The sequence below is a fragment of the Drosophila sechellia genome, chromosome X (assembly GCF_004382195.2).
Source record: "Drosophila sechellia strain sech25 chromosome X, ASM438219v1, whole genome shotgun sequence".
NCBI classification, from domain to species: Eukaryota; Metazoa; Arthropoda; class Insecta; order Diptera; family Drosophilidae; genus Drosophila; species Drosophila sechellia.
Window position 1 is genome coordinate 467,996 of NC_045954.1, and position 18,549 is coordinate 486,544.

The 18,549-nt window shown below is 44.5% G+C and overlaps 3 protein-coding genes across 5 annotated transcripts; 2 read left to right on the forward strand and 1 right to left on the reverse strand.

Annotated features, from left to right (window-relative positions):
• Positions 1–70: 70 nt before the first annotated feature.
• Positions 71–2,578, reverse strand: LOC6615866 (probable methylmalonate-semialdehyde dehydrogenase [acylating], mitochondrial). Its single transcript, XM_002040200.2, has 2 exons — positions 2,470–2,578; positions 71–1,817 (listed from the first exon to the last, which is right to left on the reverse strand). The coding sequence occupies exons 1-2, from the start codon at positions 2,497–2,499 to the stop codon at positions 285–287; spliced, it is 1,563 nt and encodes a 520-aa protein (XP_002040236.1). The 5' UTR covers positions 2,500–2,578; the 3' UTR covers positions 71–284.
• Positions 2,579–3,949: 1,371 nt separating this feature from the next.
• Positions 3,950–5,436, forward strand: LOC6615867. The gene is made up of 2 exons (XM_002040201.2): positions 3,950–4,175; positions 4,550–5,436. The coding sequence occupies exons 1-2, from the start codon at positions 4,128–4,130 to the stop codon at positions 4,883–4,885; spliced, it is 384 nt and encodes a 127-aa protein (XP_002040237.2). The 5' UTR covers positions 3,950–4,127; the 3' UTR covers positions 4,886–5,436.
• Positions 5,437–5,552: 116 nt separating this feature from the next.
• LOC6615869 (carboxypeptidase D) lies at positions 5,553–18,157 on the forward strand. 3 transcript variants are annotated; one of them, XM_002040203.2, is made up of 9 exons: positions 5,553–6,473; positions 11,003–11,238; positions 11,305–11,784; positions 11,854–11,954; positions 13,654–13,771; positions 13,981–15,307; positions 15,377–15,600; positions 15,668–16,875; positions 16,938–18,157. In XM_002040203.2, exons 1-9 carry the CDS (start codon positions 6,024–6,026, stop codon positions 17,105–17,107), a joined length of 4,314 nt encoding a protein of 1,437 aa, XP_002040239.2. In that variant the 5' UTR covers positions 5,553–6,023; the 3' UTR covers positions 17,108–18,157. The 3 variants fall into 3 exon arrangements, with proteins under 3 accessions (XP_002040239.2, XP_032582562.1, XP_032582563.1); XM_032726671.1 differs by lacking the exon at positions 5,553–6,473 and adding an exon at positions 8,895–9,544; XM_032726672.1 differs by lacking the exons at positions 5,553–6,473; positions 13,654–13,771; positions 13,981–15,307; ... (1 more) ...; positions 15,668–16,875; positions 16,938–18,157 and adding an exon at positions 8,900–9,544 and having other exon boundaries at positions 11,854–13,482.
• The last annotated feature ends 392 nt before the right edge of the window (positions 18,158–18,549 follow it).

Sequence of the window (18,549 nt, forward strand, 5' to 3'; positions counted from 1 at the left end):
ACACCTCAAACACAAGTGGGTTTATTCTTCGGAAACTTATTACTTTTCAATAAAAATATTCAAACGGTACTTTACATAATAATCGTTTTATTTTTATCATTTACAATCATTATTTTCAAGCTACACTTGAATCTAATCGTCTTAAATCTAATAAACAGGCACAAAAATAAATGCAATAATTTCTTTGTATCTAACTTCTAAATACGTCCTGTGTGCAAGCATCCAGAAATTCAATACGTGGAACATTTCATCTGAATCTTCTCCAGAATCTTTTCACGTTCTGCCTATTTCATTGTGGGCATGGCCACAGCCGCTTGGGTGTGGGTCACATCCGTTTCGCGCCACAACTGAGTTACCGTCTTCGTCTGGGTGTAGAATTTGATACCCTGTTTGCCATAGAAGTGATGGTCGCCGCGGAAAGAGCCACGAGTCCCGGTAAAGGAGAACATGGGCAGGGGCACGGGAATTGGCACGTTCACGCCAACCTGACCGGCATCGATTTCGTTGACAAACTTGCGGGCTGCCGCTCCATTGGTAGTGAAGACGGCGGTACCATTTCCATAAGGATTGGCATTTACAATGCCAATGGCATCGTCCAAGGTGTCAGCCTTCAGGATGACCAGCACAGGGCCAAAGATCTCCTCAGTGTAGCACTTCATGCTGGGCGTAACATCGCTTAGGATGGTTGGTCCCACAAAGTATCCATCCTCGTAGCCGGGCACGGTTATCTTCCTGCCGTCCAGGATGAGCTTAGCTCCCTCTTTGACCCCAGACTCAATCAGGTCATTAATGCGTTGGCGTGAGGCGGCACTGATCACGGGTCCCACGTCAGTTCCAGGCACATGGCCGGCATTTACCTTCAGCTTCTGGGCACGCTCCACCAGATCGGGAATCCATGCCTGGGCGTCGCCGACAAAGACAGCCGTGGACAAGGCCATGCAACGCTGACCAGCAGCTCCAAAGGCGGCACCTGCCAACTGGTTCAAAGTATTCTCCTTGTTGGCATCGCCCAAGATGATGCCGTGGTTCTTAGCGCCCATATTGGATTGCACCCGCTTGCCATTCTTGCCAGCCCGCTCGTAAATGTACTTGCCTGCCTGGTCTGAGCCCACAAAGGACACTGCCTTAATTTCGGGAGCATCGCAGATGAAGTTCACAGCGTCATGTTGGCCATGGATTACGTTGACGACACCCGGCGGACAGCCAGCTTCGTTAAGAAGCTCCATCAGCAACATGGTTGCACCAGGCACACGTTCCGATGGCTTCAGCAGCATAGTGTTACCGGTGGTGATGGCCACCGGGAACATCCACAGCGGTATCATGGCCGGGAAATTGAACGGCGCAACTCCAGCGGTTACTCCGAGGGGCAGCACCAGTGAGTACGTATCCATGTCCCTGGCCACGTTGGCTACTGTTTCGCCCATCTGCAGAGATGGGATGCTGCAGCAATGTTCCACCACCTGAAGGCCGCGGAGCACGTCGCCCTCTGCGTCGGCCAAGGTTTTGCCCTGCTCCTTGGTAATGTTCTTGGCCAGCTCGCCCATGTTCTCCTTGATGAGAGCCTGTAGCTTGAACATCACCTGCTGGCGGGTGAGGACCGACTGGTTGCTCCACGAGCGGAAAGCCTTCTTGTTCGACTCAAGGGCCGCCTGCATCTCCGCCTGTGTGGCCTTGGGCACGCGGGTGACCACTTGATTGGTGGCTGGATCGTGCACATCAATCCATTCGTTCGTCTTCGACTCAACGAACTTGCCGTCGATGAAGAGCTTGGTGGTGGGAGCGGCTGAGGAGTAGGACCTCTTTGCCAGTTGGCGGGCCTGGAGATAAAGGAGGGACATGAGTCGGTAAACAGCCAGTGCAATGGGTATGAACTTCGATCGCTAAGCGTACTTCAATTTCCCTACTTCCATGTATACTAAACCAAAAATGTACTATTAGTCCACCTGACTTAGCGGGCGGAAGCCGCTAACTCTTATCAGTGTCCATCTGGCAAATTTGAGATTTTCATGGCGCGCCTGGCGTGGAAAGGTACCGCTTATCGCGTTTTATTGGATTTCACGTCAACTCAAACATTGTACCGCTAAATCCCCCGCGAATTCGCCCTGTGCGCTTTATCTGCTTAACATTCTGGTTCTAGTTCTTCTTCTTCCGCTTCGTAGCGACGTATTGCGTAACATGTGTTGTTTTCAACTGCCCGTTCGCCGCTGACACTCGTGGGCCATTCCAATCACTAGTGGGTGGAGTGTGAGATGGGCGTCCAAAGTGGATATATTACATGCCCAAGGCCAATTACATCGCCAATTACCGAATTCACGGCCACACAAGTGTCAGAGAGAACGAGAGAGAGCACCATACCGATCCAAATGCTGATGGATGCATGCACGTACATATGTATGTATGTCAGGATGAGGATGGCAGCCTGGCATGCCTATAGGACTCCCACCCAACAATTGGCATCGGGAAACTCACCTCTGCTCCGATCAATCGCACTAGGGACATCTTGGGGATACGGAGATGAGAATTTGGTGCGGGGATCGGATCGCGTGCTCTCCGAACGGTGGCTACACTGAAACTGAACCCAGCGCAGCCGCCCATTTCCGATGCCAGTTATTCTCCAATGTTCATACACATACACATGAATGGAAGTATATATAGCTGTGTAGGTTTGAGGTGATGTATGGTGTGGTGTGGTATTGGCATGGTGGGGTGATTGTTGATATACGAAGGCGATGACCACGTCAAAAGTGCTTAACATTAGCAAGTGGCTATAGTCTGATGCTCACACACACGTGCACACGCACCTAACTTGCTAGCGCACACACCGTTAGGAACCTGGGGCACAGCTGTTGTTTTTGTGTTGCTCTGTTTTCGCAATTGTTGCTGTTGCTGGTCTTTGGGGGCTCGTTGTGAGTATGTGTGTGTCAGTGTAGTGTTTGCTTCGCGGTGTTTGCGTTCTCGTCAATTCCCTGCTGGAAGGGTATGTTAGCTATGGTGACGGCAGTGCAGTAGTACCCAAATGCATAATCTATGGTTAATCGATTTTATGGTATCAATGTGTTGCAGTTAGATTGTAAAAACTTGTTTAAACGTACAACAGTGGAAGTGTATTGGATCTTTATGGTGGATATGCTAAACTGGCATAGGGTATTTATAAACACCGGCGGATCCAATGTAGTATTTTTGTGTTTTTCCATCAACGTAGATATGTACGTATGGACACATGTACATATGAACATATACACCACGGCACGTGTCAACTTAAACGGAATCTAATCAAATATTGATACCAGTGCTTACCCGAAGATGGAAAAAATAATCAATTAGGTGATAAGTGTTTTCTAGCTGAATAATTAAATCCGAAAAGTGTTTCCTGAAGCGCAGCGTGGACAAAAGCAGCCTGGCGCATTTATGACTTTCTGAATGAAAATGGTGCTGCCTGCTTTTAGGCTTTTGGTCTATTGAAATAGCAATTTCGCTTTCATCATCGGGCGGGCAAAGTTTTTGCTCGCAGCCGCGCTTCCTGGTCAACATAATCAAAAGGACTAGCCTCCACCGGGAAAACAGAATCCATGGACATAGATGCAACACAAATGGAAGACTTTCTCTTTTTTGAAGAAAGTGTTTGCTTTGTCTCTCAATGGGACAATAGTAGCTCCTTTCTGCTCTTCAGTGATGCCCACCGGTAGATGAATCAAGGAATTATATACATCAGAAAAAGTTATTTCATTTGAAATCCATAACACAAAAATCCAATGGCTTCGAAAAGTGTCATATACTAAAAAGAATTGGATTAAGTATAGCATATTTTTGTACATTGTTTTTAAGCAAGCTATAGAAGTACCAGCACTGTCACTCGCTCTTTCTCTCGCATTCTCTCGCTCCCTCTCTTGCTGCGGAATGCGGAAGTCAACTTGTGTGCAGGAGCATATAAATAGTGGGACCAATCGCAGGACTCGCTCACTCTGCTCGGAGAGCTTGGAGTGGACTGCCAGCGCTCCGGACGACGCGCCTTAAATTAGGCAAGAACAATTTTGTTATTTGGCGCAGTATGGACTTGCTACGCTGACTTACTACTTACTGTCATGCCAAGAGACTGAGGTCGAAAGGCAGCTTGGGATCTGGAAAAGATGGAGGCCACGCCGGGCTACCAGGACATCAGCGCTCTGGAAAAATCGGTGAGCTTATCGACCAGGCAAACAGAAATAGCCACTTATCCATTCAGAAGTTATAGGCAGTCAGAGTGTAGTGAGAGAAATTAGGGGCACTCCACGGCGGTCTATTACAATCATAAGCCACATTGTGTTAGTTGGTGCCGAAATATGAATATATAAGATCTTTGTCCAAAGTACCTAAATGTAGGCTGTTAATCCAAATTCTTCTTAAATCGAACGTAAGGTTCGAACTTAATTTAAGATGTTGTTATCAGGATTTGATTATAAGTTCTCCTGGGAATATCTTTCCAATGCTTCCCTAAGCTGAAGAGAGGACGGAAGCGGCTAAAATTCAATTACTTAATCCATAAGTAACCTACATTTCCCTCTGCTTCAAGGTGGCCAATGCAGGATCGCAGCTTTACACGATGGCCCACAAACTGCACGCGGTGGAGCGCAGCCTCGAACAGACGACGATGGAGCAGATGGACGAGATGGAGGTCCTCGAGTTGCTCGAGTCGATGAGCGAGGTGACCAACGAGTATCAGAATCTGCGCAAGGACATTCGCGAGGTGCAGCAGTTGCAGCGTGACGTCAGCAGCTCCATACGGTACCAAATGCGCAGCATGCAGCAGACTTTTCACACTCTAAAAAAGCGGATAGCTAGCTCCCAGAAGGGTCGCAAACAGTCCAAGAAAGGGCTCGATGGAGCAGGGGTTGGGATTCATGAATAATCAATGGCCCTATTGATTGGCCTCCCTGGCGAATAGGTGCGGTATATGTGTCAATGGGGACGCAAATGTAGGGACTAAATTTACACCAATCTGAAGCAATCAACTGTAACTATATATCGCAAGCCCACTCCAAGCATTTAGACTCGGAAGCAAATCCTATACTTTATATACATGTATACACTTTAAGAAAGCCACAACCATTGTATGCTCATTAAGCTTTTTTTTTGGTGTTTTATTCCAGTGATAGGCAGGACCACGAAAACTTACTGCTCTAAGAACACAAAAACACAATGCTTATCATAGGTTAAAACCATGTACGATGAATAGCGTTCTTTAGGGCGAACCGGAATGTCTGAATGCACTTTTCCAAATTTTGCCTTAACATAATAGTATTTTGAGGTAGTTTTTGATACGACACGTTTTAAAAGATAATATGTAGCAGACCGTACATATTTAGGCCACACACAATGATTATTCTTATGTTAGTTTCATTTTTGGAGATTTATTTGTTGAGCTCTAGAGAAAATAAAAGTTAGTAAAACCTCGAGAGACGAGGAAGGCTTATATTTAAATCTGGCGCCATCCGGTTGTCAATCAACAACCTTCTGGCAACTCCTTTAAGTCGCATCTGGCAATGTCATCTGATCGCGGCCGAGTGGCAACAGTGGTCGCTGTTGCGTTCGCGTACTTTCGTGACTTCATTTGCGCTTTTATTTATATTCTCCGTGTTGCGAATAAAATGGATATATCTTGGCACTCGTTTAAGAAGCGGATATACCCTGATTCATAGGTTGGCGAGATCATTGCAAAAAAAGGTGTGCGAAAAGAAAGTGCAATAACTGCAGCTCTATTGCGCTCATCTGTGTGTGCGTAGATCTCCGCGTCGGTGTGTCGGTGTTTTTTTTTACGTTTGTGTGCGTGGCGTGCCCACATTTGTGGCACAAGTTTAAAAATTGGCACTAAGAAAGTGCAAGAAAGTGGTTCTGGGGAAAATAGTTCATTCATTAGGCATAGGCATCCACTTTCTGTTGAAAGTGGCGCGCCTGTGTTTTGTGTCTTAATCATCGCATTGCTGCGCTGCCTGCCTACGTGTACAGAAATCGCGAGAGCTCCGAGAGAGTCCCCGAGAATCCCCAAAATGTGGTTTTTCTGCCTGGCCTTGATCCTCGGCTGCGCTGCCGGAGAATACAGCGAAGTCCGGGTCGTCCAGGAAGTGGACAACTTCCTGGAGAGTCCCCACTACCTTAAAAACGATGAAATAGGAGAACTCTTCAGCCAGCTGGCCAAGGATTACCCCGACTTGGCACAGACCTATACAATAGGCAAATCCCTGGAGGATCGACCGATCTACGCCCTAGCCTTAAGTGCACCCACCGGGGAGTCAAAGAATGGAGATCTCCTAAGGCCAATGGTTAAGCTGGTGGCCAACATACAAGGCGATGAAGCCGTGGGTCGTCAGATGGTTCTCTATATGGCCGAATACCTGGCCACCCACTACGATGGGGACCCGATGGTCCAGGCGCTACTAAATCTCACCGAAATCCACTTTCTGCCCACCTGTAATCCCGATGGATTCGCCAAAGCCAAGGTGAGTCACCTTCTGTTTCTAGCTTATCAAGAATCCACGGAAAGCCACTTTTGGAACGGAAAAGTGATTGTAAAGTGACTTTAAAGTGACCGAACTGTTTATACAACACACTAGGCCGAGAGAAAAATACGCTTTGCGTTTTTTCCCCAGCTTTTACATTATTTTCTGTCATTGGTTATACACTTGAACGAATTTTTACACGTTTTCACTTTTTACTGTTGCAAAAACCAGCTTACATTTTTGAAAAGCAGAATTGCTCTTTGGGTTTTTGTTTCTGTGTATATGTCTTTCTCTCTGTCCATCTCATTTTTCTTTATTCCCTGTTTCGAGCTTTTGTGTGAATGAGCTAGTCTTTTTTGATTGCCGCAAAGAAAAAAGCATCAAGATCAATCAGAAATCTGAAAAAATACCTTTCCCAATCCAAAAGGAATGTGTGAACGAAAGGTTTTGACCCACTTTTGGCCTCTCCGTTTGTGATCTCTCAATTAGCAGGCAAGAACTGCATCTCAACTCATCGCTTTCAACGTGTCGCTAATTTTGAAATATTTCACACACACGCACAGTTCTTTGAAATTTTGTGCCTCATACTGTTTATCTGCTTCGCTGTCAAATGGGAAATTCCCCCTGCATTTCGCGGTGATTGCCTGTTCCATAATGGTTTGAGTCCATTTTAATTAATTATTTTGTTTTGAATTGCACGGTTGTATAGTTTTCATATTTTATTTTTAGATTCATGCAATGATGCTATAAATTTGTATAGGTAATGACAATTAAACGGCCATTGTTTTTCAGCCTGGTCTGGTTTTTATGTGCCCCAATGGCATCTGAACATTCCACTTGTGCCCAAGCGGCTAACTGACACAATATAATCTGTTTAATTCTAGTTAGGCCTGCTAATAGTATATATTAAGGCCTGGGTACTTGATGCTCCATGATTTGGCGATGCTGACTCCACATCCTTTGCCATTTTTCGCTGAGTGCGGGCGTGCGTATCTTGGTGACGGTTTTATGGCCTCTCCAAAACTGTGCTGATAAAGTAAACAAAGTTTGTATTCGGTCCGCTGACGTTATGATTTCGCAACTGCAACGGCGGCCCCAACAACAACTAAGAAAGAGTTATAGGCGTCAGGGGTGCGAACGGCGTTTGCTTTGCTTTACAAGAAACTGGTTAGATGTCACAACAAAAACAGTAGGAGCAAGCAAAATTGCCCGCCTTTGAGGTTCGTGTTTGATTTACACCCCTTATTTTCCTGCAATGTGTATTTGTTCGCAACCAGTTTGTGGTTGTAGTTGATGGGGTTTGCTGCTGTGAGTTAAGTGTGCTATAAAGATAGCTAATATCCGCTGCGAACGCGCGTTTGCAGTCTTTTTTGAATGCCCGAGTGCACTTGGCAATAAGTAGCGTGGTTTAGATTGTATGAATCAACTATCTGCAAAAGACGTGTACATTTAAGACATATTCTTTGAGCATCGTGTATCTGCTAAATACACGTGAATTACACTTGCGTTCTCGAATGCCAATCACAATTAAAATGAATGGCAAGGAGGTTAAGCTTAAAGTTTAAAGAGGGGGAAAGGGGGAGGAGAGTTTTACTGGAAGATGTCGACCATATGCTCGCATTCTGGAATAGCACTGATAAGAGCGATTTGACGCGCTCAATTGGTTGAATGTGCCAATTCGTTCGTTTGTCGATAAGCCCTATGTGTATGTTTGTGTCGGAGTCCGGACGGGTTGCTTCTGACGTCACGGCGTGGGAGTGAATCCATCGATTTTTGCGTAAATATATCCTGTTGACGTCCGTTCTTTCAGCTCTCTCCGCTCTCTCCTGTTTCTGACTCACCCACACAGGCGCAGGCGCCACACTTTTTGAGTCTGGCAACTTCCCTCTCCGGTAACAATAATACAATTAAAAGGGCCTGAATAAACTATAATCTATTAACTCGTGTCTGTCGAAAGCAGTGGTTAAGTAAAGTTACTCCATTAGCGGGCTTTGATGGATTTCGCGCTCGCTGCTTTGTGTAATTTCCCTACAATTAGCGCCTCTCTTTTGTCGTTTGGAGCCGTTTTTAGAGAGAACAGTGGGATGAAGCACCCATATGCTGATCAAAACTAGCCTACGTACTAAATAGTAGTGTTTTTTATTGTATTTCCTATGAAGTGCTGTGTAAATCATTAAATAAACAGGCATATACCATGAGAAATCCCATTGATATTTTATTGTAAACAGTGGCTGAAAAATTTTGGCTTGAAACGTAACTGACGTTTCTTATTTAGTAGTCATCGCCAGTCATCGCATATTTTTGGGTCGCTACACTTCATTCAATCAATCCCCCCACTGTGCGCGGCGACCGAGGCAGCGGCAGCGGCGGCGGCAGAGGCGGGCGAATGGGCGCTTAAGGCCAATCAACGCAGCAAATTTTCAAACAGTTGACTTTTCGAGCCTGAGCTGCAACGACGACCCACGACGAACGGAGGCCCGACGGACAAATAGGAAGAGAGCGAGTTGCGTGCGGGAGAGCGCTGATAAGTAGCGGAGGAAAACTAACTGTATCTCGCTCAATTCGCACGCCAGTGATAAAAACAACACAATCTCGACAAGATTGCAAATAGCAAGATGCCAACTCTGGGTCTCCTGTTCGCCTCCGTCGGCATCGCCGTGCTGGCGATGGGTGTGCCGCATTGCAGGGGCTACACCATCAAGGAGGATGAATCCTTCCTGCAGCAACCGCACTATGCTAGCCAAGAGCAGCTGGAGGACTTGTTTGCTGGCCTGGAGAAGGCGTACCCCGACCAGGCCAAAGTACACTTCCTGGGTCGATCTCTGGAAGGACGCAATCTGCTCGCCCTGCAAATCTCGCGGAACACCCGGTCGCGGAATCTCCTTACACCTCCAGTAAAGTACATAGCCAATATGCATGGAGACGAAACGGTGGGCAGGCAGCTCCTAGTTTATTTGGCACAATATCTGCTCGGTAATCACGAAAGAATCAGCGATCTGGGCCAGCTGGTCAACAGCACCGACATCTACTTGGTGCCCACGATGAATCCGGATGGCTATGCGTTGTCCCAGGTAAAGAACCCACCGTCGCTTCACCTGTTGTGTTGTTTTGTCCAACTTTCGGGTAAAATCAATAAGTGGGGGAGCCGAAGTGGGAAGGCCAGTGGATGGGAACGAGGCTATAAACCTGAGAAGAGACAATATTGCAGCAGATGAGAGTGGAAAGCAGTTCTAGTTTGCTTCATTCCCAGCCATTGCAGAAACCCGATATCTAAGCTCATGCATATCAAACGTAAGAGTTCAAAAGTGTTATCTATACCCAAAACCGTTCACACCTTAACCCCTTTTAAAACTTTATACATGAAAAAGAGGCATGAACTTTAGAGGCTATCTAAGGTTGGTAAAATTTTGGGAAATAATTAAAAAAGAATGCTCAAATGAACATTGTTTGGGAAGTCGCATAAATGACCAAATAATACATACTACACCAAACTTTGCACTTTTCAAGCCGTTTCGTTACTCCAAAGCAAACTCTGCTCCCCGAGTGTTTGCATATTGCACACAAACACACCTTTTTTAAACTTTCTGCGCTTTGTTTGTTTATTATTAACATCTTCAACGATGAATATCGAGCAGTAATCATACGTACTTCCTTATTCGAGTTGTCATGGCATATTTATCTGTCCAGAAATGACCGAAAAGGCAAGAAAAAAAACTAAGAGTATGTTGTGAAGGATTTCTAAAAAGGCGCTCTATTTTCTTACACTTGAATAACTTTAGTCATTCTTATAAATAATTATATAGTTTTAAATCATATTTCATAAAGAAACGAAAAACGTCCAACTTTATCTGTAGTACCAGTAATCTGTATTCGGTAGAATTCAAAAATTCCCATTATTCATTCCGTTTAAAGTCCAATGCAAATGGCAATTTCTTTGTGGTACCTAGGTTTCCATTTTTGCCCGGATTGTACTTCTTATCTGCTTTATCCCACGCCTATTTTCTATATTTGTTTTTCCATTTGAGGATTCGTTCGATGGCGTGATCATTGTGCCCGCATTGATGGAGTAATGTATAAATCCTTCAATACAACAACATTCTTCTGTTTTCTAGTCATCGAAGCCTGTAGTGTGTGGATTTTCTTTGGTTGATTGTTACGTTGTTCTTTAGGGGGAAACCATTGCACATTTTTTACCGAACTTCAACGAACCCGTTTCTTCACCGCGATTGTCGATTGTCGTGTTGTAATCACTCTGTTGACACCTGACTGCCATACTAAATGGTCAATTCCGGTCAGAACTGACCTGCATATCAATCAGCCCATAACAGAGTGAAAGAGAAACTTTTATGTTTAGCGTAAAATCGTCATTGATCAAAATCATCAGCAAACGCTTTCTGCTAAAAATGAAATGATGATCTAAATATGTGCATATAGCTGCCTTTGAGTATCAGTAAGCTAATGATCTAAACGTATATTAAATCTTTTAAAGCTTCCTGGCCATTAAAGGTATTATATTATTTTCTGTGCAGGAAGGCAACTGCGAGTCGCTGCCCAACTATGTGGGTCGTGGCAATGCGGCCAACATCGACTTGAATCGCGATTTCCCCGATCGCCTGGAGCAGAGCCATGTCCACCAGTTGCGCGCCCAGTCTCGTCAGCCGGAAACAGCAGCCTTGGTAAATTGGATCGTTAGCAAACCGTTTGTGCTCTCTGCCAATTTTCATGGCGGAGCTGTTGTGGCCAGCTATCCCTACGACAACTCCTTGTAAGTTCTGCAAAGGGGTGTTTATCCCTGACTTGGAGAAAAACTAACAACTTTTCAACTGTGCAGGGCTCACAATGAGTGCTGCGAGGAGAGTTTGACTCCGGATGATCGCGTCTTCAAGCAGCTGGCCCACACCTATTCCGACAACCATCCGATTATGAGAAAGGGCAACAATTGCAACGATAGTTTCTCGGGAGGTATCACCAACGGAGCCCACTGGTATGAGTTGTCCGGCGGAATGCAGGACTTTAACTATGCGTTTAGCAACTGTTTCGAGCTGACCATCGAGTTGTCCTGCTGCAAGTATCCGGCAGCTAGCACTTTGCCCCAGGAATGGCAGCGGAACAAGGCATCGCTGCTGCAGCTGCTGCGCCAGGCGCATATCGGCATCAAGGGCCTGGTGATCGATGTCAGTGGCTTTCCAATAGCCGATGCCAATGTCTACGTGGCTGGACTAGAGGAGAAACCCATGCGCACTTCGAAACGAGGAGAATACTGGAGGCTCTTGACCCCGGGACTCTACAGCGTGCACGCCTCTGCTTTTGGGTTGGTCATCTGCTTATTTCTATCCAGGCATGCTTGCTAATGTTGTAATTGTTCTATACCCCAATGCAGTTACCAGACCAGTGCCCCGCAACAAGTCCGGGTGACCAACGATAACCAGGAGGCCTTGCGCCTGGACTTCAAGCTTGCTCCCGTCGAGACGAACTTTGATGGTATTAGCAGTTTTTACAGTCCCTATTATTTCTAGAGAGGGATGCAACGGAAATACCTATATATATGCGCATATATATATTATAGTGGGCAGTTCCAAAAAGCGATACATATATCCACATTTAGCGATGCATAGTTGCCCTGCTCTCCTGCCCTCTACTCACTTTCCTTGTACTATATATGTTATCTCCGCCATTCCCGAATCCAGATATAGAACCATTTGGCATGTTCATTTGTTCCCCCCTCATTTAGAACCTTTATTTGTTTACCGCGAGAGCTAGCAGAAAATAAACAATGTTGGCTGTCGTGTGGATGAATTGGTTTGGTTTTGTCTCGAATCTTTTGTACATACAATTTTGTAACTTCTGTTGCATTTCTATGTTTTTTTTCGCATTTTCATACGCTTATATGCCAGCCTATGTTCCTTCCACACCATTACTTCAGACGCGCACATATTTAGTGGATGCTTGATTTGTATATAGAGAACGTATTAAGAACAAACTCGAAGAAATAGCAAACCAAAAAACGAAACGAAATAAATTAAGGAAATAAGCGAATTGTACTTAGGCACTTATGCAGAAATTGGCCCACTTACGGTCATGGAATGACACATTCCCAATATGAATCGGTTATAGCTTTATCATTATTCCCGCTTATCTTCCGCACACCCAAAAACATACATATAAGGAACAATGCGAAAAAACTATGATAAATCCAAAGCCCACTACATGAACCTACTGCTAAATTTACTGTCACTATCGATATTGTATGCGACTGTATTCGCACTCATGGTTAATCCTATCAGAAATGATTGTTGAGCATTTATCCAAAAACAAAATAACCCTACATTTGATAGTGAGGTGAAGTTATTATCAATTCCGGTCCGACGCATACTCACACATGGCTTTTGATATAAACTGAAGACGAGAACAGGTTACAATCAAATGAAGAATATTGCAATGGCGAGAACCTTGCGAAGGATAAATAAAATATTAATGTTCGCTTGCTGCGTTTTATTTCGGTGTCAAAATTAATTTTTTGTTTTCGAGCACATTATTGGTGTTTTCAAAATCTTGTGGAGTGTTTTATTAATCACTTATTTTAGAATTAACTGAGATTTAATTTGAGATTAATTTCAATTCATTAATCATCGAATTCAGGACATATTCTTTATTTATTCTGATCTGTAGCAATTTTACTTTCTTTTGGTTTTCGCAGTACGACTTAGTTTATCCATTTTCCTTTTGTTTCCAATGCCATAAATGTAGACTTACGATCGAGTCATGGTTAGCGGCGTTCAAGAAATGCCCAGTCACATCTAAATGAAATTTAAAATGTATCTTTCACTAAGTACCTAAAAAAGAAAACAACAATTTAAAGCGTCTGTGCCAAATGTGAAGATTTCGGAATGGATTTGTTTATATATGTATGTATGACCAGCATACAAAAGTCAAGCAGTTTCTTTGGTATTTTATCTTAAATAATTGTGAACTATGAAATTATGGCAAAATAAACGAACAAAATTATGCATTTGCTTGTGCTTCTGATTCTGTTGCTAACTCTAGCTGCTCCCGTTGCTGAAACTTAGACGCACTGCATCATATTCTCACCGGAACCAGCATGAGGCACTCCATTACAAAAACTGCCATTGCACTAAAAACAACCTTACCCATTTCCGTTTCCGCTCTTCCTATCCCGCAGGCAACTTCCGGAAGGTAAAGGTCGAGCGCTCTGAGCCTCCACAGAAGCTCAAGGAGCAGTTCAATGGATTCTTGACCCCGACTAAATTTGAACACCACAACTTTACGGCCATGGAGAGGTGAGAGTTTTTCCTAAAATGTCCAAATATATTTCAACGGATCAAATTGTTCATATACGGAATGTGTCACTTATTCAACTTATCCATCGTTCTATCTTTACCCATATCTGTACCATACAAGTGTATTTGCAAAGAAAACGTTTGAGGAATTTTTTTAATTTTTTCCCAAGTAAAAACACTTTTATTCCTAAATTCTTTTTCATTTCCAGCTACCTGAGGGCGATTAGCAGCAGCTATCCTTCCCTTACACGCCTCTACAGCATCGGTAAGAGCGTCCAGGGTCGTGATCTTTGGGTGCTTGAGATTTTTGCCACGCCGGGTTCTCATGTCCCGGGGGTTCCAGAGTTCAAATATGTGGCCAACATGCATGGCAACGAGGTGGTGGGCAAGGAATTGCTCCTACTCCTCACCAAATATATGCTGGAACGCTATGGCAATGATGACAGGATTACCAAGCTGGTGAATGGCACCCGCATGCATTTTTTGTACAGCATGAACCCCGATGGGTATGAGATCTCCATCGAGGGCGACAGAACCGGCGGAGTTGGAAGAGCGAATGCGCATGGAATTGATTTGAACAGAAACTTCCCCGATCAATATGGCACGGACCGGTTCAATAAGGTGACGGAACCCGAGGTGGCTGCCGTCATGAACTGGACACTGTCGGTGCCATTTGTTTTGTCCGCCAATCTCCATGGCGGCTCCTTGGTTGCGAACTACCCCTTCGACGATAACGAAAATGATTTTAATGATCCGTTTATGAGACTCCGCAATTATAGTATCAATGGCCGCAAGCCAAATCCCACCGAGGATAATGCTCTTTTCAAACACCTCGCCCGGATTTATTCAAACGCACACCCCACTATGCACCTGGGCCAGCCATGTGAGCTCTTCCAGAATGAATTCTTCGCTGATGGCATCACCAATGGTGCTCAATGGTATAGTGTTACTGGGGGAATGCAGGACTGGAACTATGTGCGGGCTGAATGCCTGGAGCTAACCATCGAAATGGGTTGCGATAAGTTTCCCATGGCCGCCGAGCTTTCGCGATACTGGCAGGATCATCGCGAGCCTCTGCTACAGTTTATTGAGCAAGTGCATCGCGGCATTCATGGATTTGTGCATAGCACCATTGGCACGCCGATTGCGGGAGCTGTTGTTCGTTTAGATGGAGCCAATCATTCGACCTACAGTCAAGTCTTCGGGGACTATTGGAAGCTAGCGCTGCCTGGTCGACATAATCTCACTGTGCTGGGGGACAACTATGCACCACTACGAATGGAAGTTGAAGTCCCCAACGCCGAACCCTTCGAAATGCGGATGGATATCACCCTCATGCCAGACGATCCCCAGCATTGGGCATCCGCCAATGACTTTAGGATTATTGAAAACGTGGTCAACACAAGGTATCACACTAACCCGCAAGTTCGCGCACGCCTTGCGGAGCTGGAGAACCAAAATGGACAGATCGCCAGCTTTGGATATGCCGATTCTGAATTTGGCACACTCTTCAATTACCTCAAAATGACATCTGATGTGAGTGTGTGATTATGTCGGGAACTCATCGCTTATCGCTTAGCTCCCACTCATTTGATTCTCTTGCAGATTGGCGAGCCCGAGGAACACAAGTACAAGCTGTTGGTGGTTAGTTCCCTATATGATACAACGGCTCCTCTGGGCAGGGAAATTCTGCTCAACCTAATACGACACTTGGTCGAAGGATTTAAGCTGCAGGACGCGTCTGTGGTCGAGTTGCTGAAACGAAGTGTTATCTACTTTCTACCGCAGACTAGCAAGTTCCAAAATGTCTTTGACATGTACAACAGCAAGTGAGTTTGGGTGGACTCGAAACTTTAGTGCTTAGAATCTTATTTGTTCTCTGTTAATCCACAACAGCACCTCCATTTGCGACCCAGTCCTGGGGGATGAGTTAGCAGAGCGCATTCTTGGCCCGGAGACAGACCAGGCCAAGGACGTATTTTTGCAATTTTTGCGTAGCGAACGCTTTGATTTGATGCTTACCTTTGGAGCAGGCAACTCCGACTTGAACTATCCCAAAGGGGACTCGGTGCTAGAGAAGTTTGCCCACAGAATGCAGCGAACGGAGTTTAACTACTCGCCCCTGCAGTGCCCTCCATCCGCCACGAGACAGCTCCACCAGGAGACCACCGAGAGATTGACCAATATGATGTACCGCATATACAATTTACCCGTTTACACCTTGGGCATTTCCTGCTGCCGCATGCCGCAACAAAAGAAAATCGCTTCCGTTTGGCGCAAAAACATCGATAAGATTAAGAACTTTTTGGCTCTGGTGAAAACCGGAGTAAGTGGCTTGGTGCAGAACGATAAAGGACAACCATTGAGGGAGGCCTATGTCCGATTGTTGGAGCACGATAGAATCATTAATGTTACCAAGAATGTGGCGAGATTCCAGTTGATGCTGCCCCATGGTCTTTATGGATTGGAGGTAACCGCTCCCAACTACAAGTCGCAAATGATTAAGGTGGACGTAGAAGATGGTAGAGTCACGGAATTGGGCATTATACGCATGCATCCAATCACGTTGATTCGTGGCGTTGTTCTGGAGCTGCCAAATAACGATAACAAAGCCACTACTACCATTGCAGGAGTGGTGCTGGATGAGAGCAACCACCCAGTGCGGAACGCCAAGGTCTCGGTGGTGGGGCAGACTCAATTGAGGAACTTTACAGGCAGCATGGGACAGTATCGTATATCGGCGGTACCCCTAGGCACCATCATTCTAAAAGTAGAGGCACCGCGCCATCTGGAGGCCACCCGACAAATGCACCTGATTCAGGGCGGCTTGGCCACGGAGAACGTGGTCTTCCACCTAAAAGTTAACGAGCATGTCTTTGGACTGCCTCGCTTTTTGTTCATTTTGTGCGCCAGCGTTCTGATCATTGTTGGTGTGATCGTCTGTGTGCTATGTGCCCAGTTTTGGTTCTACCGACGCCATCGGGGGGACAAGCCTTACTATAACTTCTCACTGCTGCCGCAGAGGGGTAAGGAGCAGTTTGGCCTTGAGGACGATGATGCGGGTGATGATGGGGAAACGGAGCTCTTTCGATCTCCCATCAAACGTGAGTTGAGCCAAAGGGCAGACTTAGTAATCAATCAAGCTAATTATTCCTTCATTATTCAGGCGGCATGACCATACAGCCGTACTTTGACGAGGAGCAGCTGGAGCGCATTCTGCACACGGATGACGATGACGACGACGGGCCGCACATGGAGCCAGAACTTGATGTGGCTGACGATAGCGAAGACGACATAGTGATGTTGCATAACAACGGGAACAAAAGACGGCACTAGATGCCCTGATGGATGATCCCAATCAAACCCAATCTCAAGTGACACAACCACCAGGGATCACCTTATCCCGATCCACATTAACCACACACAACATAACTGTGATTCAAAACGTTTTCAAGAGAAACCAACGCTCTCCCTTTTTGTTATTTTTGTGTAATATCTACCCTTAAAAAGTGAAACACTTTTTATTTTGAGTTTTAGTGTTACTGAGCTTGCACCCAGAATGCATCATCAACCGTCAGCTTTAAATAGAAAATCCTTCTACCCACTCGGCGAATCTCTCTTTCATAATCGTTTATATAGAGATATACATTTCTATGTTCAGCCAAGAGAACTGTATGCGTAAATGTAACTTAAACTAAAGACTGAGAGCCTCATAATTCTAGCAAAAAAACCATAACAATTTGTGAAAAAATATTAAATTAAATCTAGGTAAAAAGAAACCGAAAATCACAGCCAACAGCAGCAGAAGAACGGGTTGAGTTTGTTTTAATAAAATAATTAACTACCAATGAATCAAATATTCAATGTCAATATTAAATTATACTTATTTACTAAGCATTGTCTTCAGAACGTTTAATTACTTGGCAGCTCATTGTACAGAAAATTTATTCTTAACGATTAATTTTGAGCTTACTGTTTTACAATTTATTAAACCATATTAAGTAGCTTTTATCAAAAATTGAATGGCTCCTCACATGAACTCTAACCCTCTGTATCTAAAAAATGATTTTAAATGCTGGAAAAAATTGTGCAAGAGAGAATCACAACAAAATCAGTTAACAGCTTTTGTAATTTTTTGAATATGCCTAACATATAAAATTCAAACGTAAAATCAAATCGATTTACATAAACAAATAATACATATAAACGTGTATTGCACGATTTTATCTAAATAGAGCACAAAAAGACAAAGCGGTAGAAAATAACGTGAAAGTAAAATAATATATATATCATATACATAAACATATATCGTATACATATCCTAATATATGTCAATTTAAACTAAGTAAGCAACTGAAGCTAAATAAAAAAACTATGTTACACAAATCGGGAGAAGACAACTATGGAGTTGCAATCTAATCCATCTCAAGCTTCCTGATCAGATGAAAAAAGGCTGCATTCCCCATCGTTATTTTCATAACATCATTTTGTATTGTATACAGTTGGCAATTTGTTTTGCCTAAAACAATATTTACACCGAAATGTATATGCATTCCCTTTTTGGTCCATTAGAATTTTAGATTGGTAACACCTTGAACACGTTGACTGATAAGAAACTGCGTAAGGCCTAATATAGAGAACTCTGAGTTACAGAAGTTGAATTGTATGACCCAGTTGGGCTGTTGCCTCCGCCACTGTTGTCGTCCGAGCCAGGATCAAGGTCATCTGGCGATAGCCGCCTTATCGCCCATCCAGTGGCTCTCACTTTACTCATACAG

What these genes read in the sequence shown, in the direction of transcription:
- LOC6615866 (XM_002040200.2), bottom strand. Translation starts at nt 2,499, where the DNA reads ATGTCCCTAGTGCGATTGATCGGAGCAGAG. An exon ending in TGCGATTGATCGGAGCAGAG is followed by an intron (nt 1,818 to 2,469) that starts GTGAGTTTCCCG and finishes CTTTATCTCCAG; the next exon opens with GCCCGCCAACTGGCAAAGAG.
- LOC6615867 (XM_002040201.2), top strand. Translation starts at nt 4,128, where the DNA reads ATGGAGGCCACGCCGGGCTACCAGGACATCAGCGCTCTGGAAAAATCG. An exon ending in TCAGCGCTCTGGAAAAATCG is followed by an intron (nt 4,176 to 4,549) that starts GTGAGCTTATCG and finishes CTCTGCTTCAAG; the next exon opens with GTGGCCAATGCAGGATCGCA.
- LOC6615869 (XM_032726671.1), top strand. Translation starts at nt 9,089, where the DNA reads ATGCCAACTCTGGGTCTCCTGTTCGCCTCCGTCGGCATCGCCGTGCTG. An exon ending in CGTCGAGACGAACTTTGATG is followed by an intron (nt 11,955 to 13,653) that starts GTATTAGCAGTT and finishes CCTATCCCGCAG; the next exon opens with GCAACTTCCGGAAGGTAAAG. An exon ending in ACCTCAAAATGACATCTGAT is followed by an intron (nt 15,308 to 15,376) that starts GTGAGTGTGTGA and finishes ATTCTCTTGCAG; the next exon opens with ATTGGCGAGCCCGAGGAACA.